This window comes from Prionailurus viverrinus, chromosome A3 (assembly GCF_022837055.1).
Source record: "Prionailurus viverrinus isolate Anna chromosome A3, UM_Priviv_1.0, whole genome shotgun sequence".
Classification (NCBI taxonomy): domain Eukaryota; kingdom Metazoa; phylum Chordata; class Mammalia; order Carnivora; family Felidae; genus Prionailurus; species Prionailurus viverrinus.
In genome coordinates, this window is record NC_062563.1 from 81,457,044 (window position 1) to 81,481,575 (window position 24,532).

A 24,532-nucleotide genomic window follows, 5' to 3' on the forward strand; every position below is an offset into this window, starting at 1 on the left:
CACTCAGTTTACCTTTACTTTTGTTGTCTGTACTTTTGGTGTCATATCCAAGAAATCACTGCCAAATACAGCATAATGAAGCTTTTCCAAAACCATTTAGATAGGAGTATTGCAAACACAGTTTATTTTAGTAAAAGGCAAAATGTCATAGTTGTGCATTATTGTGGATATTATTTGAGATCTGTGAATTTTGAAGAATAGTCAAAAAGCTTAACTGACTTGACTGACTGAGCCACCCAGGTGCCCCTTAATGTCTGATTAAAAATTTTTAGTTTTAGCATAGACTGTATCTATTTAGCATATACTATGTCTACTCGCCTAGAACTTAGAAATAATACTGAACTCTTCTACCAGTCTCTCACATCGTTGTAGAGACAGTGGTGAAATGAACAAAAGGATATGGTAGATCAGGAAATGTGGTTTGTATTTTCGGTTAATGGCTATTTACTAGAAAATCTGGAGAAAATGTTGCAGTCTTGACAAAACCATATATTTCTCAATATAATTTTTTCTTAAAAAAATTAGCTAACTTTTGATTATTATGGTAAAGATCAGAATAGTAAAATTAAAATTTGCTGGTAACTCTACATCTCTTTTTAGTATGGCTCATATACTATGTATTACTAAACCTTTTCCAGAGGAGTAGCAAACTGAAAAATCTAATTTGAGTTTTACTTCCTTTCTTCATCATACCATCTGGTAGAGGTGCATATGAATAGGAAGTAGGGAGAAAAATCTGAAGTGTAAAAGCCTTCAATCTAATTAACTTCTAAGATTGAAATAAATAATTTACCTCATGTACAACATTTGAAAAAAAATGTTGATTATTATAGACATTTACTCTTCTAAAATACATGCTATTTGCCTAATGAATGGGTGTCAAGAACTGTGAAGGGCTTGAGATTTTTACCCTACTTGTAACAAATTACCAAGTAACAGTGGCATGCTGGTAGAAGACATGAGGCTCAAGACTCAGAAATAAAAGACAGTTTATTACTCATAGTAATAACAGCTATAGTGTCAAGTTTTGGTGGGCAGGGGGAGGGCATTGATTCCTAAGCCCATTCCCATGAGGTGATGTCAAGAAGGTCAGATGACCACTGCACACTAGGTGGGCTGTGTAAAAGCTAGGAACTCTGAGTTTAGGGAACTTTAATTCTTTCACATGGTCAGGGAGACTGCCTGGCTTGGTCGGTGGAGCATGTGACTCTTGGTCTTCTTTGAGCCCCAAATTGAGAGGTACAGATTACTTAAAAATAGAATCTTTAAAAACAAAACAAAACTTTTTTTTTAAAAAAGCTTATTTATTTATTTTTGAGAGAGCAGGTGAGGAACAGAGAGAGAGGGAGAGAGAAAGAATCCCAAGCAGGTTCTGCACGGTCAGAACAGAGGCCCATACAGGGCTCAAACCCATGAATTGTGAGATCATGACCTGTGCCGAAATCAAGAGTTGGAGGCCGAACCCACTAAGTCACCCAGATGCCCCCAAAACAGAACTTTTCAAATGGGCAGTAAGCATGTCTGGTCTATGCTCTAGAGGGAGATGGTATCTGGCTCCAAGGGGCATTCTTTGCCTCATAGCCATAATTCAAGAGACCCATAGAAAACTGCCTCCCAGCAATGGGTCTGGGAGTTTTGCTTAGTAAATATCTTATTCATAATGCAAATTAGTAATGTAAACAAGTTCACAAGAGTAAATGTTTAAAATGCTTGGGAGAACCAAGTTTAAATATTTTACTTTTTATACCCAATAATATATAATTTAAGAAACTTCAAAAATTTTAAATTATTGAAAATAAGTTAAGGACTTCTACTTAGGATCACTGCTGGTAAGTTACATGTTTTTGAAACTAATAAAATGTAGCTTGAGAATACTCTCAATTTAAAACACTTAACTAATTCATATTGTCTTTTCTCTTTTTAATCTGTATAGGGAGATTTTACTCTGTATCAGGCCATGAAAGATTTTAGATGTGAGAAATGTGTTGTTTTATTTAAGTAAAATAGTTTCTCATTGTTTATACCAAACCAAAGTGAACCATTCTGAGAGAACCACCATCTCCAAGTTCCTGAAAGTAAACAAATAAAAACAATTAAAATCATGTTTATGGTAGAGATTAAACAATAATTGACTTAATGTTTATATTTTAATATTTTTAATATAAATATTAGAAAACATTGAAGCAAAATAAAATAGTTAAATGCACTGTGTATATGTAAATAAGAGAACCATGTATTCAGCTTACTGTTAAAATTTTGATACGGTGTTCATAAAAGGCAGTAAAGATTAATAACATACAAAGCATAAAAAGGTAAAGAAGGAAAAATGTTAGTTGAAATTTGGAAGCATGTAAAGGCTCCTGCAATAAAAAGATGCAAATTATGAGTCCTCATTTTTTTATTCTACCTTTTTGATTTTATAATACTATCTGTTCCCAAAGTCTATTTCTTAATTTTGGTGTTTCTAAGCCCTTCATAAAATTTTATGAAGCTGCAAAGAGATACAAGAACTTCATCCATTTCCCATTTTTTACTTTTTTTCTCACCTTCCCACCTACCCCATTAAGTAGAGATAAACAAAAAATTTTATCATAGGATTCTGAAATTGGAGAATGTTTAAACATGACACCAAAGGTGAATGACATTATTTGAAAAACAGTACAGTGGGGACATTTTTGAAATTTGGAGATAACCTACTTAAAGTTGAAATGGTAAAGGGGAAAAGTAAAGAGAGTAGGAATGGTGGTTAGTACTTAAGCTAACATGTCATAATTGCAGACACTACTCTTTAAGAATTTAAAATTATCCCTTACTTATATCTTTAAAGTTCTTTTTAGTAAGAGAAGCCTTTCAGAAATTTGTCCTATCTAGAAGAAAACAGGTGTGGGGTTGACACGTAAGGGAAGCATGTATGTATGTATGTGCCTATGAATCCTGATAATACAAAATAAAAAAAAATACCAACCTGGAAAAACAGGTAACAAGAAGAATGACAAATTTAACATTCCTGGAGGCTTATGTGTGTGTGCTGGCAAGTTCAGGAGACTTAGGTAGCTTTCAATTTAAAAACAAAAAAAATTGAAAGTACCAGCTTTTTAAAAAGCATAAGTTCCAATTCTTGGCTTATAAGCTACTATCCCAAAGTCTGTTTTCTCCACCACTAGAATGGTCATCAAGAAACTTGGATTTAGCTTTTGGTCTTGTTGACTAACTGGCAGAAATCCTAGGTAAATTATTTCTCTAATATCCAGTTATAACTGTTACCAAAGGCCAGATTTTGTATACTCGATGTATCATCTGGTTCAGCCATATTCTTGATATATATATATATATATCTTATATATATATATATCTTAACATAAGACACTATATATATATACATACATATATATATCAAGAATATATATATATCAAATTATTTCTCTAATATCCAGTTATAACTGTTACCAAAGGCCAGATTTTGTATACTCGATGTATCATCTGGTTCAGCCATATTCTTGATATATATATATATATATATATATATACATATATATATATATCAAGTGTCTTCTTAACATAAGACACTTGATATATATATATATATACACATACATATATATATCAAGAATATATATCAAGAACATATATCAAGAACATATATATATATATATCAAGAACATATATATATATCAAGAATATATATATATCAAGAATATATATATAATATATATATAGTGTCTTATGTTAAGAATTACATTCTCAAAAAAAAAAAAAAGAATTCTCAAAAGTAGGAACCTTAGAATTAACTTCTTAAGAATCTCCCAGGACTTAAAAAAAAAAAAAAAACTTCATAAAACTCATTCTATTTGTAAAAGACTTACTTCAGGGCATTTCAGGATTTCCATCATAATGTGTTCCATGCTAAATAACATTGACTTGTCCTTACTCAACTTGGAGGACTATTTTGATGATTAATGAAATAATGTATTTTGTATACACAGTTACTTATTATTTGAAAAAAAGTCAATTCATTAAATAGAATTTGGAACACAGAAAAGTATAAACATTTACCCATAGTCCCACTAGTCATATAAAACTGTGGTTTAACATGTATTTGCTTCCAGTCTCTTTTTTTCCATGTTATATTTGTTTTTTTTTTTTAAACACAGCTGAAATCATATATACAATTCTATATATTTTGGAGGGTTTTGCCTCAGTTTGAACACTTTTCATTGCTTCCAGCCTTTGTTTTTAACGGCTTAATTTTATTCCATTAAATACTGTAGCTTTACTCAACTATTCCTTTTTTTTTTTTTTGGTTAAAATCTGTGTTGTTACCAGTTTCCTCTTTTTTTAAGTAACTCAGTGATAGAAAAATTTTTAAAAGATATTACTAGGCATGAGTTTTATTTCTGTGTTTAGGATTATTTCTTTGGTATGGAGTTGCAGAGATAGAATTATTGGACCAAAGCTTATGAAATTTTAGGCCTCTGGATAAATACTAGAATTGGTAGTTTAGCTTTCTTTATTTCCTAGTTTGGGAGGAGGTGATTTTGTTTGGTAATAGAAAGTTGTGGTTTTGATGGAGGCTAATCTTCATTTTATTAAGTGCTGAAACTGTGCTCACCCTTGATTGAATGGCTACATGTTAATTCTTGTAATAATTTACAGCAACAAAAGGGTTTTCCCCAGACCCTCATTTGATTTCAACATACGGTTAGGTGCATTTTCTAAACCACACCCTATTACTGTTACCTAATGTTGGGTGATACCAGGTCACTTTCTTTTAAATGTACATAGACTTTGATAATCAAATTCTGTAGACAAGTTATGCTTTGCTTTGTTACAAACTGGATTTTGACTTCTTCCTCAATTAATACAGATATCTCTATCTCTATCTCTATCTCTATCTCTATCTCTATCTCTATCTCTATATCTATATAATACTAAGTGAGCATCTCATTATTTTACATTAGGTTTCCCCTAATGGTCTCATGTTTCTTGTTTGTTTCAACAATAGTTAAATCCCAGAAGTGTTCTATTTTAGAGAGAGAGAGAAGAAAGTTTCCTAATTGGCGGTCCTTTCATTTTACAGATGAGGAGACCAAGGCTCACATGGGTTAAGTGTTTTATCCATAATTACTCATTTAGTGGCAGACCTGGGATTAGAATTTCGTTTTTATGTCTCTGAGGTGCTTTTTCCACTACAGCTTTTTTTATGTAGTAACAAGGAACATGTGTTCCACAGGCTACTTTATGATGAACTCTTAAGATTGCCTTACTCTGTCATTTAAGGCTTTTTTTCTACAGGCATGCCAGTAGCCCACCCCTGTGTGACAGGAGATGCTTTCTTGAGCAAGTGGTCCAGTTAATCCGGTTTCACTATAGACTGTTAACTCTGCTTTTTGCATATTTGGTATCATACACGGATTTATTTTTAATCAGCATTCCGGAGTTTTGTTGCTTGATATTCTTTCTAGAAAATGAAATCTTAAGTTGACTACAATCTAGCAGTTGCCAAAGGTTGGCTTGAGGTTTCTGGTATGTGTGTGAGAGAGGTTAATAGATAAGCTAACTATCTCATTGTCTAGCCTTCTCTGTGTTAAGTCAGCCATCAGAAAGGAAGGTGCTAGGAACATGTCCTCTCACCTTTCCACAGAATAGCCTTCACTGAGTTTTGACTCAGTATAATTCCAGCTTTCATAGAAGATTTCTAATGAAAACTTCTTTGTGAATAGGATTTCTTTTTCAGAACTCTACTTGAGGAATGTTTAGTTTCTAACACAAGCTTGCTTTCTTTGTTTACAAGAGAGAGAGAGCAGGGGAGGGGCAGAGAGAGGGAGAGAGAGAATCCCAAGCAGGCTCAGGGGTCTCCAGGCATTCTTGAGTATGAATCCAGTGCTAGAAAAACGTTTCAATTTAGTTGCATTTACTGTTTGCATACTTTAAACAATTAAGTCAGTAAAGACAATAATAATGAATGGTGTTTTGGAATTACAAAATGCTTTCACATTACCTAATTTGATATAGCAGTCCTATGATGTTGTTAAATATAACTGTTCCAATTTTACATTTTAAGAAATAGGTATAAATAGGCTGTAGCAGTGAGGAAGTAGTGGAACAAAAGTGGAACTGAGATAGTTTGCCTATAAATCCTACATTCTTTCTATTATACCATGATGCCTCCCCAAGTAAAGTAAACCTATTTCCCCTTTTTACCTTAGCCTCCCTAAATTGAGAGCCAAACTCCTTTTTAGTTTGTATGTAACAGCCCAGATATTCAGCAACATCTCTTACTTTGCAAATTTTAATTGATTTTTGCTTTGTCTAATTTCATTTTTGATATTGTATATAAAATAATTTTGTGAACTCAGCTCCAAATCTTTCAGAAAGTAGACAGGTCAGAAATACGAAGATAAATTGGTTCCTATCTATGAAGAATGACTACTTTTTATGGATGTGCTGACCCTTTTGTTTTCTACCTAATGGTTTATCTAACTCTCCTCTTTGGGTAATAGGTTTATATATTTTAAAATATTTTTCAAAAATTATCCTTTGGAGGACAGAAATAAGTATGAGACGAGTTTAGCACCTTTCCCATCTTAACAAATATATGAAGATGTTGTTATCCATCAAGTAGATTAATAAGCTTTATGAGGGGCCCCTGGGTGGCTCAGTCGGTTGAGCGTCCGACTTCGGCTCAGGTCATGATCTCGTGGTCCGTGAGTTCCAGCCCCGCGTCGGGCTCTGTGCTGACAGCTTGGAGCCTGGAGCCTGTTTCGGATTCTGTGTCTCCTTCTCTCTCTGACCCTCCCCCATTCATGCTCTGTCTCTCTCTGTCCCCAAAATAAATAAATTAAAAAAAAAAAGCTTTATGATAGAAGTGACAACCCAAAATTGCTACTTTTATCACACTTGTACAAATTAACTAAACTTCAGTTATATAAGGTGCTCCTTGTTAACATGGATAATTGTCAGTATGTAAATATATTTCCATATACATGTAAATATATGTGTATATATGTATGTATATGTTTTATATGTAAAAAACATATATTACATATAAATTTATATGTAAGTATATGAATATATGTAGGTATATAGGTTTATATTACATATAAATGTATATGTAAATATAATATATGTGTGTGTATATATATCCCTAATATTTACATATTGACAACATAGACACACAAATATACTTTCTTCTATTCATACTGCTCTTTCTGGTTGGAATCCACCTTGTTGGATGATAGAAGAACACAAAAAGAGCAATATAAACATCAGATTGGTATATCTGTTGTAATTCCACATTAAAAAAATGAGTTTCTGGCATTTCCAAGTCTAAGATTTTTTCCAGACAGTATGCCAGTGAGTAGTACAGGTAAAACAATATAGCTATATGACTGTACAATTTATTACCTATTTATGACTGAAGTCAGTGGGAAACAAGAGGTATGCTCCATACCTAGAAATGTATTCTGACATGCAAGCCCAAGTTATCCTCTTCCAAATTGATTAAAGTTTAATGGAGAAATCAAATTCTTTTCCTCAGCATTTGCCAGTACAAATCCTTCCCAAAATCTTCCCAAGAGCCAGCTAGACTTCTAGCAGTTTTATTTCTTTTTAATTGTGAGGTGAAATATACATAACATAAAATTTGCCATTTTAATCACTCATGACTTTCCTAATTTGTTTTTTCTTTGCTGTGATTGACTCTTAACTGTAGCTCAGTTAAGATCTGTTTAAATGTGTATTTCAAAATAGTTCTGGAGAAAGTGGGTAAAAATCTTCTTAGAGTGTACCACATCTATTAGAGAATATCTCCCAAATTTCAGGACATCTGAGATTAGTAGGGTAACTCTGAAGACTGTCTATAAATTTTAAAAGTGAGAAGGAGTTAAGCATTTGTGGAATTGCCTTCTTATTGCAGGGAAAAACTGTCAGAGTGTTGTTTTTTTATTTGTTTTCAGAAAGACTAACATAAATTGTTCTTCAGATGGTAGTTACATCAAGTTAAGACATGGAACATAATTCCCTTTTCATATTTTTCACAAAAGAGAAGGTAAACAGGGATCTGAAGAACAAACTTTTTCTTGAGAGGGCCATAAGCAGGCAGTAATGTATACTATTTGAGAAAAATGTAGCTACTCTAGTAACAAATGTTTTGACAGCCAGCTAATTCAAAGCATCAGAGAACTTTACACCTGGAGTTCTCTATATATCACCCAGCAGATTCTACCCAAAGAATTTTCTTAGAATTGAAGTGCACAGGACAGCTCTCCAAAACAAAGAATTTTCTGGCCCCAAATGTCAGTACCTCTGAGTTCAAGAAACTCTGTTCTAGAAGAGGATTGTTTGGGTTTGAATTCCAGCAGTATACTTTATAAACTGTGGGGAAGTTACTTAATATCTGTGTCTGTTTCCTTGTCTATAAAATGGCACTAATAGTAATGTTTAATTCATAGAGTTGTTGTGAGAATTAACTGAATTAAAATATTTAAAGCATTGAGACCAGTGCCAGTAATATAATAAGCAGTTGAGAAATACTAGCATTATTTTATTTTATTTATTTTTTGCTTTCTTTTTTTTGTTGTTTTATTGTTAAAAACTTAGTTCTTGTTGAATATATCCAATTCGTTAAACTTAAATAAGTAGGTGATAGAGAAATATGCTGAAAAAAATTACTAAAAGAAAATTATACAAAGAAACACATAAAATCCTAATTTAAAATGCAGTATATGAAAATTTTGAATGAGAAATACCTTTGTAAGCAATAATGATAGGCTCTTATAATCTGAATTTTATCTGTATCTTCCTAAACAAGTTTCTAAACAAGAAACTAGAAGGTTGAACATGACGTGTATATGATTGGTGCTAATCTGAACTTAAATTGTATTAATATTTGAATTTAAAGACTTGTGGCCTAATAATTAAGTTATGATAACCATTCTATACTTCAGTACACAAACTGATAGTCCTCTCATTCTGTATAACAACCCTTCCAGAAAAGTCCTTGGGAAATCAGTTTCTTGATTGGATGTCCTGTGCACTTATGTATTCAAGTGGATGTGTATAAAGTTTTGACGGGATGCAGTTTTTTTTTTTCTTTAACAAGTGTTCTTAAAAATAATCTATTTAAAAATATACAAAATTTATAGTTAAGTTTCTTTAAGCTTTAGCAAATTAAGAGCAGATTAAATGAATGTGTATTCAACTGTAACATGGAATATTTTTCTCTAAGCAAATCAAGAACTAAAATTATTTTCATTATAAATATATCTATAAAGAAGTAGATTGAAACAATGGTTTAATAATTACTATCATTAGTATAGTTCCATATAATTAACAAAGTCCTACCACATACATAGTCACAATACTCCTTCATAAAAATCCCGTGGGGTATGTGGAATTATCTGTTCTATAAATGAAGAAGTTGAGGCATACATAGATGAAATGATTTTTCAAAGTATAATGCTAGTAATTGTAGAACGATTATTCAGATTCAAGTCTCATAATCAGTTACTAGGCAATCTGCTGAGAACTTTTTAATAAAATTATGAGACTTTCTCTGACTTAGACCTAACCTTTTTGAAATTGGTATAATAAACCATTGGTATTTCCTCAAAATGAATTTAGATATTTTAATGGCAGAATATGGAGAGAGACCCGACATGCATTACTTATGAAAATTATACATAAATATAATAAAAATGAATTTGATAACCTTGTTATTATTATAAACCTTTCTTTTATTTTTAACTTTTAATTTTGGATAGTTTCAAACATAAACCAGAGTAGAGAGAATAATATATGTAAACTGCTATTTTACTCATCACCCACCTGCATCAATTATCAACTCATGGTGAGTTCAATTCATGTATATACCTCCTTTCTTCCCACTGGATTATTTTGAAGCACATTCCATGTATATAATTTCATTGTACATGTTCCATTATGCATAATTTTATTTTTCAAAAATAACTATTTTAATAATAATTACAGCCCTGAAATACTACAAAACTGAATAGTTCTCTAGAAAAATATTTTCCCATTAATATATACCAGTGGGCATCTTTTTCTGAGTTCAAAATAATCACACATAGTATGATTTTCTCTTGGAATTTAATTTTCTAATGATAAACAGTAAGAGAAAGCATTTTACCTGTTCTATGTAGTCTTCTCTCCTTTCTCCTTTAAAAATAAAATATTGCAACATTAATTATTTGACATCTAATAAAGAGCCTTACTGAAAATTGTTAACAGAATTTTTTAATATATCCTTAGTAGCAAGAGAAATATTTTGATTAGGACTATTTTAAATCCTAATTTAAACAAATTGAAATACTGAAAACTCAAGAGACAGCAATAGCCAAACCTCAAAATAGTATGAAACTACCAGTGATTCTCATACATACCTTTGGGGCTAAGAGCTGCAGTGAAATCAAATGAGTAGACTATATCTACATTGTTCCTTCTGTTCTTAAAATGATACCTTAAAACTTGCTTGGCAAGTTTCATCTAAGTGCCAATTCTAGTTGATTAGTGGTGGTTACCTAGAAAACTCAGTTGAGTTTTATAAGCCCCCCCCCCCCTTTTTTTCCCCTCAAGGGAAAAGAATACTGTATTTGCTTATGGGTTATTTGCTCTCATAGCAGTGATATACCTGCTAGGTCCTGGCTTAGTATATCTAAATGATGCTTTTAAAAGAGACATCCTTACTTAAATTTATATGCCACTAGACTGAAAGAAAACACATGTCATAGTGCTACAGTCTAATTTCCCATTATTCATGGTATTAGATAGACATTAATTTATATATTCTCATCCTTGAAACAAGTAATTGTGTATAATTGGTGGGTGTTTATAGGTACCAGTTATGTTTCTGTACTAGCCCTTAGTGCATGTATGCATATACCACTTATTTGCATACCATACCACATATACCACTATGCTTATGTTAACATATTATTATTTATTTCCTTTATTTATATAGACTGGCTTCCAAGTATATTATGTTTTTATTTTTATTTTATTTATTTATTTATTTTTATGAAATTTATTGACAAATTGGTTTCCATACAACACCCAGTGCTCATCCCAAAAGGTGCCCTCCTCAATACCCATCACCCACCCTCTCCTCCCTCCCACCCCCCATCAACCCTCAGTTTGTTCTCAGTTTTTAAGTCTCTTATGCTTTGGCTCTCTCCCATTCTAACCTCTTTTTTTTTTTTTCCTTCCCCTCCCCCATGGGTTCCTGTTAAGTTTCTCAGGATCCACATAAGAGTGAAACCATATGGTATCTGTCTTTCTCTGTATGGCTTATTTCACTTAGCATCACACTCTCCAGTTCCATCCACGTTGCTACAAAAGGCCATATTTCATTTTTTCTCATTGCCACGTAATATTCCATTGTGTATATAAACCACAATTTCTTTATCCATTCATCAGTTGATGGACATTTAGGCTCTTTCCATAATTTGGCTATTGTTGAGAGTGCTGCTATGAACATTGGGGTACAAGTGGCCCTATGCATCAGTGCTCCTGTATCCCTTGGATAAATTCCTAGCAGTGCTATTGCTGGGTCATAGGGTAGGTCTATTTTTAATTTTCTGAGGAACCTCCACACTGCTTTCCAGAGCGGCTGCACCAATTTTGCATTCCCACCAACAGTGCAAGAGGGTTCCCGTTTCTCCACATCCTCTCCAGCATCTATAGTCTCCTGATTTGTTCATTTTGGCCACTCTGACTGGCGTGAGGTGATACCTGAGTGTGGTTTTGATTTGTATTTCCCTGAGGAGGAGGGACGCTGAACATCTTTTCATGTGTTTGTTGGCCATCCGGATGTCTTCTTTAGAGAAGTGTCTATTCATGTTTTCTGCCCATTTCTTCACTGGGTTATTTGTTTTTCGGGTGTGGAGTTCGGTGAGCTCTTTATAGATTTTGGATACTAGCCCTTTGTCCGATATGTCATTTGCGAATATCTTTTCCCATTCTGTTGGTTGCCTTTTAGTTTTGTTGGTTGTTTCCTTTGCTGTGCAGAAGCTTTTTATCTTCATAAGGTCCCAGTAATTCACTTTTGCTTTTAATTCCCTTGCCTTTGGGGATGTGTCGAGTAAGAGATTGCTACGGCTGAGGTCAGAGAGGTCTTTTCCTGCTTTCTCCTCTAAGGTTTTGACGGTTTCCTGTCTCACATTTAGGTCCTTTATCCATTTTGAGTTTATTTTTGTGAATGGTGTGAGAAAGTGGCCTAGTTTCAACCTTCTGCATGTTGCTGTCCAGTTCTCCCAGCACCATTTGTTAAAGAGGCTGTCTTTTTTCCATTGGATGTTCTTTCCTGCTTTGTCAAAGATGAGTTGGCCATACGTTTGTGGGTCTAGTTCTGGGGTTTCTATTCTATTCCATTGGTCTACGTGTCTGTTTTGGTGCCAATACCATGCTGTCTTGATGATGACAGCTTTGTAGTAGAGGCTAAAGTCTGGGATTGTGATGCCTCCTGCTTTGGTCTTCTTCTTCAAAATTACATTGGCTATTCCAGGCCTTTTGTGGTTCCATATGAATTTTAGGATTGCTTGTTCTAGTTTCGAGAAGAATGCTGGTGCAATTTTGATTGGGATTGCATTGAATGTGTAGATAGCTTTGGGTAGTATTGACATTTTGACAATATTTATTTTTCCAATCCATGAGCAGGGAATGTCTTTCCATTTCTTTAAATCTTCTTCAATTTCCTTCATAAGCTTTCTATAGTTTTCAGCATACAGATCCTTTACATCTTTGGTTAGATTTATTCCTAGGTATTTTATGCTTCTTGGTGCAATTGTGAATGGGATCAGTTTCTTTATTTGTCTTTCTGTTGCTTCATTGTTAGTGTATAAGAATGCAACTGATTTCTGTACATTGATTTTGTATCCTGCGACTTTGCTGAATTCATGTATCAGTTCTAGCAGACTTTTGGTGGAGTCTATCGGATTTTCCATGTATAATATCATGTCATCTGCAAAAAGCGAAAGCTTGACTTCATCTTTGCCAATTTTGATGCCTTTGATTTCCTTTTGTTGTCTGATTGCTGATGCTAGAACTTCCAGCACTATGTTAAACAGCAGCAGTGAGAGTGGGCATCCCTGTCGTGTTCCTGATCTCAGGGAAAAAGCTCTCAGTTTTTCCCCGTTGAGGATGATGTTAGCTGTGGGCTTTTCATAAATGGCTTTTATGATCTTTAAGTATGTTCCTTCTATCCTGACTTTCTCAAGGGTTTTTATTAAGAAATGGTGCTGGATTTTGTTGAAGGCCTTTTCTGCATCTATTGACAGGATCATATGGTTCTTCTCTTTTTTTTTGTTAATGTGATGTATCACGTTGATTGATTTGCGAATGTTGAACCAGCCCTGCATCCCAGGAATGAATCCCACTTGATCATGGTGAATAATTCTTTTTATATGCCGTTGAATTCGATTTGCTAGTATCTTATTGAGAATTTTTGCATCCATATTCATCAGGGATATTGGCCTGTAGTTCTCTTTTTTTACTGGGTCTCTGTCTGGTTTAGGAATCAAAGTAATACTGGCTTCATAGAATGAGTCTGGAAGTTTTCCTTCCCTTTCTATTTCTTGGAATAGCTTGAGAAGGATAGGTATTATCTCTGCTTTAAACGTCTGGTAGAACTCCCCTGGGAAGCCATCTGGTCCTGGACTCTTATTTGTTGGGAGATTCTTGATAACCGATTCAATTTCTTCGCTGGTTATGGGTCTGTTCAAGCTTTCTATTTCCTCCTGATTGAGTTTTGGAAGTGTGTGGGTGTTCAGGAATTTGTCCATTTCTTCCAGGTTGTCCAATTTGTTGGCATATAATTTTTCATAGTATTCCCTGATAATTGTTTGTAGCTCTGAGGGATTGGTTGTAATAATTCCATTTTCATTCATGATTTTATCTATTTGGGTCATCTCCCTTTTCTTTTTGAGAAGCCTGGCTAGAGGTTTGTCAATTTTGTTTATTTTTTCAAAAAACCAACTCTTGGTTTCGTTGATCTGCTCTACAGTTTTTTTAGATTCTATATTGTTTATTTCTGCTCTGATCTTTATTATTTCTCTTCTTCTGCTGGGTTTAGGCTGCCTTTGCTGTTCTGCTTCTAGTTCCTTTAGGTGTGCTGTTAGATTTTGTATTTGGGATTTTTCTTGTTTCTTGAGATAGGCCTGGATTGCAATGTATTTTCCTCTCAGGACTGCCTTCGCTGCATCCCAAAGCGTTTGGATTGTTGTATTTTCATTTTCGTTTGTTTCCATATATTTTTTAATTTCTTCTCTAATTGCCTGGTTGACCCACTCATTCGTTAGTAGGGTGTTCTTTAACCTCCATGCTTTTGGAGGTTTTCCAGACTTTTTTCTGTGGTTGATTTCAAGCTTCATAGCATTGTGGTCTGAAAGTAAGCATGGTATAATTTCAATTCTTGTAAACTTATGAAGGGCTGTTTTGTGACCCAGTATATGATCTATCTTGGAGAATGTTCCATGTGCACTCGAGAAGAAAGTATATTCTGTTGCTTTGGGATGCAGAGTTCTAAATATATCTGTCAAGTCCATCTGATCCAATGTCTCATTCAGGGCCCTTGTTTCTTTATTGACCGTGTGTCTAGATGATCTATCCATTTCTGTAAGTGGGGTGTTAAAGTCCCCTGCAATTACCACATTCTTATCAATAAGGTTGCTTATGTTTATGAGTAATTGTTTTATATATTTGGGGGCTCCGGTATTCGGCGCATAGACATTTATAATTGTTAGCTCTTCCTGATGGATAGACCCTGTAACTATTATATAATGTCCTTCTTCATCTCTTGTTACAGCCTTTAATTTAAAGTCTAGTTTGTCTGATATAAGTATGGCTACTCCAGCTTTCTTTTGGCTTCCAGTCGCATGATAAATAGTTCTCCATCCCCTCACTCTCAATCTAAAGGTGTCCTCACGTCTAAAATGAGTCTCTTGTAGACAGCAAATAGATGGGTCTTGTTTTTGTATCCATTCTGATACCCTATGTCTTTTGGTTGGCGCATTTAATCCGTTTACATTCAGTGTTATTATAGAAAGATACGGGTTTAGAGTCATTGTGATGTCTGTATGTTTTATGCTTGTAGTGATGTCTCTGGGACTTTGTCTCACAGGGTCCCCCTTAGGATCTCTTGTAGGGCTGGTTTAGTGGTGACAAATTCCTTCAGTTTTTGTTTGTTTGGGAAGACCTTTATCTCTCCTTCTATTCTAAATGACAGACTTGCTGGATAAAGGATTCTTGGCTGCATATTTTTTCTGTCTAGCACCCTGAAAATCTCGTGCCAATTCTTTCTGGCCTGCCAAGTTTCAAAAGAGAGATCAGTCACGAGTCTTATAGGTCTCCCTTTATATGTGAGGGCACGTTTACCCCTTGCTGCTTTCAGAATTTTCTCTTGATCCTTGTATTTTGCCAGTTTCACTATGATATGTCGTGCAGAAGATCGATTCAAGTTACATCTGAAGGGAGTTCTCTGTGCCTCTTGGATTTCAATGCCTTTTTCCTTCCCCAGTTCAGGGAAGTTCTCAGCTATGATTTCTTCAAGTACCCCTTCAGCACCTTTCCCTCTCTCTTCCTCCTCTGGGATACCAATTATGCGTATATTATTTCTTTTTAGTGTATCACTTAGTTCTCTAATATATTATGTTTTTAAAAGCTTGTCAGCAGCATCTTATTTCTCCTTGTAGTCCTGGCAACAAGAAATGCCTTGATAATGATTATATTTCCTTTTTTTAAAAAAAAATTATTCATTTTTGAGGGAGAGAGAGAGAGAGTGCATGAGTGTGGGAGGGAGAGAGAGAGAATCCCGAGCAGGTCAATGCTGTCAGCATAGAGCCTGACTCGGGGCTTACCTGAGCCAAAATCAAGAGTCAGACGCTTAACCCACTGAGCCACCAAGGCTCCCCGATGATTATATTTCTATAAAAATACATGTTACTTGTCTGTCACTAACTCAAAATTACTTGCTATTTTGGGATATTTGTGTACAGAATGGGATGTTTTGCTTAGCTATATAGTTCAAAAATTTCAAAACACTTTAGATCTTTCTGACTTAAACACATCCAGTGTTTGTGTTATTTCATCACAAATTTATTATATGAGCTTTCTCCCTAAATTTAATGGCGAGTTACTCTTTGAACAGTGGTACTCAAAGTATGGGATGAAGACTAATAGCTGATCATCAAACTATTTTTTGCTGGTCTGTTAACTGTTTATTATTTGTGCTTGGAAAAAAGAAGCAATTGTAAACATTTATGACAGTTTGACAGGATAATTCTATGTATGTTTAATAAAATTTGAATTTTTATTTTTAAAATTTTGATATTACACTTAAAAAGTTGATATAATTGACATATAACACTATGTTAGTTTTAGGTATACAACATGATTTGATTTATTGTGAAATGATCACCACAGTATGCTTAGTTAACATCTATAGCCATTAGAATTTTTTCTTGTGATGAAAAATTTTAATATTTATTCTCTAATCACCCTTCAGAAATATAATACAGCATTATTATTAGTTTTTAAAATTTTATTTTAGAGAGCGTGCATGAGCAGGAGAGAGGGGCAAATGGAGAGAGAGAGAATCCCAAGCAGGCTCCACACCTAGCACAGAGCCTGACGCCATGATCCTGGGATCATGACCCAAAATAAGCTGAAACCAAGAGTGGGATGTTCAGTCAACGGGATGCTGAGGTGCCCCTGATACAGTATTATTGATTATAGTCATTATGCTGGACATTATATATCCATGACTTATTTTATATATGAAAGTTTCTACCTTTTGATAACCTTTACCCATTTTTCCCACCACCCCCATCTCTGGTAAACACCAAACTCTTTTCTGTATATCGGAGTTGGGTTGTTTTTTGTATTTGTTTTTTAAGATTCCATGCATGAGTGAGATCATATGATACCTGTCTTTCTCTGACTTATTTCACTTAGTATAATGCCCCCAAGGTCCATCCACGTTGTCAGAAAAAACAGGCTTTCCTTGACTTTTATGGCTGAAAAGTATCCCATTGTGTATTTATATCATATTCAATCACTGATGGACACTGAAAGGTTGTTTCCATGACTTGGCTATTGTGAATAATGCTAATGAACATGAGAATGTAGATACTGTTGTAAGTTAGTATTTTTGTTTGCTTTGGACAAAGAAGTTGAATTGCTTGATCAAATGGTAGTTCTATTTTATTTTATTATTTTTTTGAAGAATCTCCATATTGTTTTCTATAGTGTACATTCCTACCAACAGTGCACAAGGGTTCCCTTTTTTCCACATCCTTGCCAACTCTTGTTATTTCTTTTTGCTAATAACCATTCTCACAGGGGTGAGGAGATACCTCACTGAGGTTTTGATTTGTATTTCTTTGATGATTACTGATGTTGAGCACCTTTTCATGTACCTATTGGATATCCATATGTCATCTTTAGAAAAATGTCTATTTAGATCCTTTGCCCCCCCCCACCCCCGGTTTTTGGTTTTTTTTGAGAGAGAGAAAGAGAGCATGTGCATGAGAACTCTGGAAGGGCAGTGAAAGAAGGGGAGAGAATCTCAAGCAGTCTCCACACTCAGTGTGAAGCATGATGCAAGGCTTGATCTCATGACCCTGGGATCACCACCTCAGATCCTGTGCCCATTTTTTAATTGGATTGTTTGTTTGCTGTTGAGTTGTCAAGTTCTTTATTTATTTTGGATATTAACCCCTTATCAGATATATGATTTGCAAATATTTTCTCCTATTCAGTAGGTTGTCTTTCATTTTGTTGATGGTCCTTTGCTGTGCAAAACTTTTCAGTTGGATGTTAGTCCCACTTGTTTATTTTTGCTTTTGTTGCCTTTCCTTTTAGTGTCAGATCCAAAAAATTGTCTCCAAGATTAAAATCAAGGCTCTTACTGCCTATATTTTCTTAAGGAGTTTTCCTATTTTGGGTTTCATATTCAAGTCTTTAATCCATTTTAGGCTATTTTGTGCATGTAGGGTAGTGGTATGGTTTCATTCTTTTGTATGTAGCTGTAACAGTTTTTCCAGTACCATTTACTGAAAAGATTATCTTTTCCCTTTTGTACATTCTTATCTGTTGTATTGTAAATTAATTGGCCCTATATGCTTGGGTTTAATTCTGGGCTCTCGGTTCTTTTCCATTGATCTATGTGTCTTATTTTTTTATGCCAGTATCATACTGTATTATTACTGTGGCTTTGTAATATAGTTTGAAATCAGGACGTGTGATTTCAAGTCCCACTTGATTCTTCTTTCTCAAAATTGCTTTGGCTATTGGGATCTTATGTACTTCCCTACAAATTTTAGGATTGTTTATTCTTTTTTTGTGGAAAGATCCATTAGAATTTTGAAAGGAATTGCATTAAATCAGTAGATTCCTTGGGTAGGATGGACATTTTAACAATATTCTTCCAATCTGATCATGGTTTCTCTTTCAATTTATTTGTGATGTCTTCAATCTTTCATCAATTCCTTATGGTTTTCACTGGGCATGTTTCTCACTTCCTTGGTTAAATTTATTCCTAGGTATTTCATACTTTTTGATGTAGTTGTAAACCAGATTGTTTTATGTCTTTTTATGACAGTTCAATATTATTACATAGAAACACAACAGATTTTTGTATGTTGTTTTTTTTTAACCTGCAACTTTACTGAATTTGTTTATTCTAGCAGCTTTTTGATGGAATCTGGGTTTTCTATAACCAGTCATCTGCAAATAGAGTTTTAGTTCTTCCTTTCCAATTTGGATAGCTGTTAATTATTTTTTCTTGCCTTAAGTACTCTGGCTATGACTTTCAATACTGCATTGAATAAAATGATAAGAATGGGCATTCTTGTCTTGTTCTTGATCTCAGAGGAAAAGTTTTCAGCTTTCACCATTGGGTAAAATGTTAGCTGTGGGCTTGTCATATATGGCCTTCATTATGTTGAGATATGTTTCCTCTATAACCACTTTTTGAGATTTTTAAAAATCATAAATGGATGTTGAAATCCATCAGATGATTTTTCTGTATATATTGAGAAAATCATAGGATTTTTATCCTTCATTTTGTTAATGTGGTGTATGACATTGATAGATTTACAAATGTCGAACCAGTCCTTGCATCCCTGGAATAAACTGCACTTGATCATGGTGTATGATCCTTTTAGTGTTATTGTTGAATTTGGTTTGCTAATATTTTGTTGAGGTTTTCTGCATCTGTTCATCAGAGATACTAGCCTATTGTTTTCTTTTGTATGGTGTCATTGCTACTTTTGGTATTAGGTTAATTCTGGCCTTGTAAAATGAGTTTGAAAATCTCTGCTTTACTTTTTTTGGGAAGAGTTTCAGACGGATTGTTACTCTTACTTAAATGGGTAGAATTCATCAGTGAAACCATCTGGTCCTGGAATTTTCTTTTGGGGGAGATTTTTGATTAGAGATTTAATTTACTTTTCTGTATCTTCACGATTCACGTTGATAGGCTGTATGCTCCTAGAGTTTTATCCATTTCTTCAGATTTTCCAATTTGTTGAATTCTAATTGTTCATGGTAGTCCCCTATCCTTTGTAAAAATTTCTGGGAAGCCAGTTTCATTTCTGCTTTCTTTTTTTTTTTGTCACATTTCATTTATTTCTGCTCTTTTTGTTGCTATTTCTTTCTGCTAACTTTGGGTTTAGTTCTTCTTTTCTAGTTTCTTGAGGTGTAAAGTTAGGGTGTTTATTTGACCCCTTGTTTCTTAGTGAAGGCATTTGTCATTATTAACTTCCCTCTTACAGCTGCTTTTGATGCATCCCATAAGTTTTGATATGTTGTATTTCCATTTTCAAATTTGTCAAGGAATTTGCTTTTTATTTTGGTTTCTTCTTTGATGCATGGACTGTTTGGTACAATGTTGTTCAATCTTCACATATTTATAAATTTTCCACTTTCCTTCTTGTAACTGATTTTTAGTTTCATACCACTGTGGTGAGAAAAGATGCTTGATATGATTGAGTTCTCTTAAATTTTTGAAGACTTGTGTGGTGTAACATATGATTCTTCCTAGAGAATGTTCCATGTGAGATTAAGAAGACTATGTATTCTGTTGCTTGGATAGAGGGTTCTGTGTGTGTTAAGTCCACCTAGTCTAACATGTCATTTAAGTAAAATGGTTTTTAATATTTTCTTTTTGTAATGTTTATTTACTTTGAGAAAGAGAGAGCATGAGTGTGTGAATCGAGGAGGGGCAGAGAGAGAGGGAGAGACAGAGACTCCCAAGCAAGTTCCACACTGTCAGCGCAGAGTCCAACACAGGGCTCAATTCCATGAACCATGAGATCATGACTTGAGCTGAAATCAAGAGTTAGATGCTTAACCAACTGAGCCACCCAGGTGCCCCTTGAATAGATTTTCTGTTTTGATGATCTAATTGATGAAAGTGGGGGAATTTAAGTCCCCTACTATTTTTTAATTGATGTCTGTTTCTCCCTTGACATTGATCAAAGTTTGCTTTATGTATTTAGGTGCTTCTTCATTGGGTGAATAAATATTTACAAATGTTATATCCTCTTGTTTGGTTGGTCCTTTTATCATTATTTTATGACCTTGTTTGTCTCTTATTATAGTCTGTCTTAAAGTGTATTTTGTCTGCTGTAAGTATACCTACCCCAGCTTTCTTTTGCTTTTCATTTGCATGGAGTATATTTTTTCCACTCTTTACTTTCAGTTTGCCTGTCTTTACATCTGAAGTGAGTCTCTCGTAGGCAGCATATAAATGCATCTTCTATTATTCATTCAGCCAGTCTGTGTCTTTTTTTTTAAAGTTTATTTATTTATTTTCAGAGAGAGCATGAGTGGGAGAGGGAAAAGAGAGAGGGAGAATCTCAAGTAGGCTCCTCACTGTCAGTGCAGAGCCCAGCCCGGGGCTCAAACCCACAAAACTGTGATATCGTGACCTAAGCCAAAATCAAGAGTTGGATGCTCAGCTGACTGAGCCATCCAGCTACCACACTCTCTGGATTTTTATTGGAGAATTTAGCTCATTTTCATTTAAAGCAATTTATTGGTGAATAGGTAGTTATTGGCATTTTGTTAATTGTTTTCTGGCTGTTCTTAAAATTTATTCCTTTCTATTTTTCTTTCTTTTTTCTTTTGTGATTTGATAATTTTCTGTAGTAATAGGCTTATAGATCTCCTATCTTTTGTGTATCTATAGGTTTTTGCTTTGTGGTTACCATGAGGCTTACATATATCTTACATATATCTCACATCACATAGAAATAAATAAAGATGGTCTATTTTAAGTTAATAGCTTAAGTTCAGATGTATTCTAAACCTGACATCTTTTCTCTTCCACATTTTGTTTTGATGTCACAATTTAAATCTTTTAGTTTTCAATATTAACTTACAAATTATTATAGTTACAGTTATTTTTACTACTTTTGTCTTTTAACCATCATACTAGATTTATGAGTAGTTAACCAACCACCTTTACAATATAAGATTATTTCTGATATTTGCTATATTTACCTTGACTACTGAGATTTATACTTTCCTATGTTTTCCTATTGTTAATTAGTGCTTTATGTTTAAGCTTAAGGAAGTCCTTTTAACATTTCTTGTAAGTCAGGTCTAGGGGTAATAAACTCCTTAAGCTTTTCCTTGTCTGGAAAACTCATTCACACACCCCCACCCCAAATCTTAAGGACATCTTTGCTAGACAGTCTTGTTGGCAGTCTTTTTCTGTCAGTATTTTGAATATATTGTGCCTACTCCCTCTGGCCTGCCAAGTTTCCACTCAAAAATCTTGATTTTCTTATGGGATTTCACTTGCATTTAACTAATTGTTTTTCTCTTGATGCTTTTAAGATTCTCTCCTTGTTTTAAGAACAAATATTGTTAAAATACCCAAAGAAATCTACAGATTTAATACAATCCCTATCAAAATACTAGCAGCATTTTTCACGGAACAAATAATCCTAAAATTTGTATGGAACTACAAATGACCCCGCATAGCCAAAGCAGTCTTGAAAAAGAAAAGCAAAACTAGAGGCATCACAATTAGAGACTTCATATTATACTACAAAGCTATAGTGATCAAGACAGTATAGTACTGGCACAAAAACAGACACATATAGATCAATGGAATAGAATGGAAAACCCAGAAATAAACCTACAATTACATGTTCAATTAATCTTCAACAAAGGAGGCAGAATATGCAATGGGAAAAAGACTCAACAAATGGTGCTGGGAAGATTGGACAGCAATCTGAAAAGAATGGAATTGGACCACTTTCTTACACCATACACAAAAATAAACCCCAAATAGATTAAGAATTTAAATGTGAGACCTGAAACCATAAAAATCCTAGGAGAGAGCACTGGTTATAATTTCCCTGACAATGGCCATAGCAACATTTTCCTAGACATGTGTCCTGAGGGAAGGGAAACAAAAGCAAAAATAAACTATTTGGATTACATCAAAATAAAAAGCTTCTGCACAGCAAACAATCAACAAAACTATAAAAAACAACCTACTGAATGGAAAAAGGTATTTGCAAATGACATATCTGAAAAAGGGTTAGTATCTAAAATATATAAAGAACTGATACAACTCAACACCAAAAAAAATCCAATTTAAAAAATGGGCAGACGACATAAACAGATATTTCCCCAAAGAAAGCATTCAGATGGCCAACAGACACATGAAAAGATGTTCAACATCATTCATCATCAGGGAAATGCAAATCAAAACCATAATGAGATATTACCTCACACCTGTCAAAATGGCTAAAATAAAAAAGACAAGAAACAACAAGTGTTGGCAAGGATGTGGAGAAAAAGGAACTCTTGTGCACTGTTGGTGGGCATGGAAACTAGTGCAGCCATTGTGGAAAACAGTATGGAGTTTCCTAAAAAAATTAAAAACAGAGGCACCTGGGTGGCTCAGTCAGTTAAGTATCTGACTGTTGACTTCAGCACAGGTCTTGATCTCACAGTTTCATGAGTTCAAGCCCCAAGTTGGCTCTGTGCTGGTCCTGCAGAGCTCCTTGGGATTCTCTCTCTCTCTCTCTCTCTCTCTCTCTCTCTCTCTCTCTCTCTCTTTCTCTTTCTCTCTCTCTGCTCCTCCCCTGCTCACCTTCTCTCTGTCTCAAAATAAATGAACTTTAAAAAAAATTAAACAAAAAATTAAAAACATAACTACCATATGATCCAGTAATTCCACTACTGGATATTTACCCAAAGAATAAAAAACCACTAGTTTATAAAGATAGATGTACCCCCTGTTATAGCATTATTTACAATAGCCAAATTATAGAAGCAGCCCAACTGTCCTATCTATGGATGAATGGATAAAGAAGTGGTGTGTATATATATATATATATATATATATATATATATATACACACACACACACACACACACACACACACACTGGAATATTAATCATCCATAAAAACAATGAAATCTTGCCATTTGCAACAACATGGGTGGATCTAGGGAGTATATGCTAAGTGAAATAAGTCATAGAAAGACAAATACCATATGATTTCACTCATGTGAAACTGAAGAAACAGATGAACAAACAAAGGAAAAAAAAAAGACAAACCAAAAACCAGACTTTAAATATGAAGAGCAAACTGGTGGTTACCAGAGGGGAGGTAGGTAGGGGCGGGGGTGAAATAGATGAAGGGAATTAAGAATACACTTATCTTGATGAGTACTGACAAATATACAGAATTGTTGAATCACTATATCGCACACCTGAAATGAACATAACACTGAACATTAACTTACTGGAATTAAAAAAAAAAACCACACAGATGCGAGGTTGGACCAATTACCAAAAAAAAAAAAAAAAAAAAAAAAAAAGATTCCCTCCTTATCTTTAACTTTGGCCAATTATAATGTGTTTTAGAGTGGGTCTCCAAGAGTAGGGAAGTTTTTAGCTATTATGTCTTTAAGTTCTCTACCCCTTCTCTCTGTCTCTTCTCATTCTGGAACTCCTATAATATGAATGTTGGTCCACTTGATGCTCTCTCATAAACCTCTTAAATTATCGGCACTTTTTTTTTTCTTCCTGCTGCTATTTAGATGAGTTCTGCTGACCTGTCCTTGAATTCACTGCTACTTTCTTCTCATTCATCTGTTTTGATGTTGAATCTCTGTGTTGTATTTTTCAATTCTGTTATTGTATCTATCAGCTCTGTGACTTTTATTTGACACTTTCCTATATTTTCTCTTTGTTAAAATTTGTTCATAAACTTTGTTCATACATTTTTCTGGCGAGATTGGTAAGCATCTTTATGACTGTCATTTTGAACTTTTCATCAGGTAAATCACTTATTTGTTTCATGAAAATGTTTTTCTGAGGTTTCATCTTGCTCTTTCATATGGAACCTATTCCTCTTTCTTCATTTTCTTGACTCTCTGTGTTAGTTTCTATGCATTAGATAAAACAGCTACCATTCCCTGTTTTGAAGCAGTACCTCATAGGAATGATTTTCATCTTTCAACCCAAGTCTCTCAAACCTTTGTGCTT

At 34.2% G+C, this 24,532-nt stretch overlaps 1 protein-coding gene across 5 annotated transcripts in view; it reads right to left on the reverse strand.

Annotated features, from left to right (window-relative positions):
- Positions 1 to 1,371: 1,371 nt before the first annotated feature.
- The window catches only part of WDPCP (WD repeat containing planar cell polarity effector), a 381,390-nt gene continuing 358,229 nt past the window's right edge, over positions 1,372 to 24,532 (reverse strand). For 3 of the 5 annotated variants that reach the window (XM_047852288.1, XM_047852291.1, XM_047852292.1), the window contains one exon: positions 1,372 to 2,069. In XM_047852288.1, coding sequence (XP_047708244.1) covers positions 1,951 to 2,069 — 119 coding nt within the window. In that variant the 3' untranslated portion in view covers positions 1,372 to 1,950. Of the gene's footprint in view, positions 2,070 to 10,147; positions 10,177 to 24,532 lie in introns of all 5 variants that reach the window. The other 2 variants (XM_047852290.1, XM_047852289.1) reach the window with 1 other exon arrangement.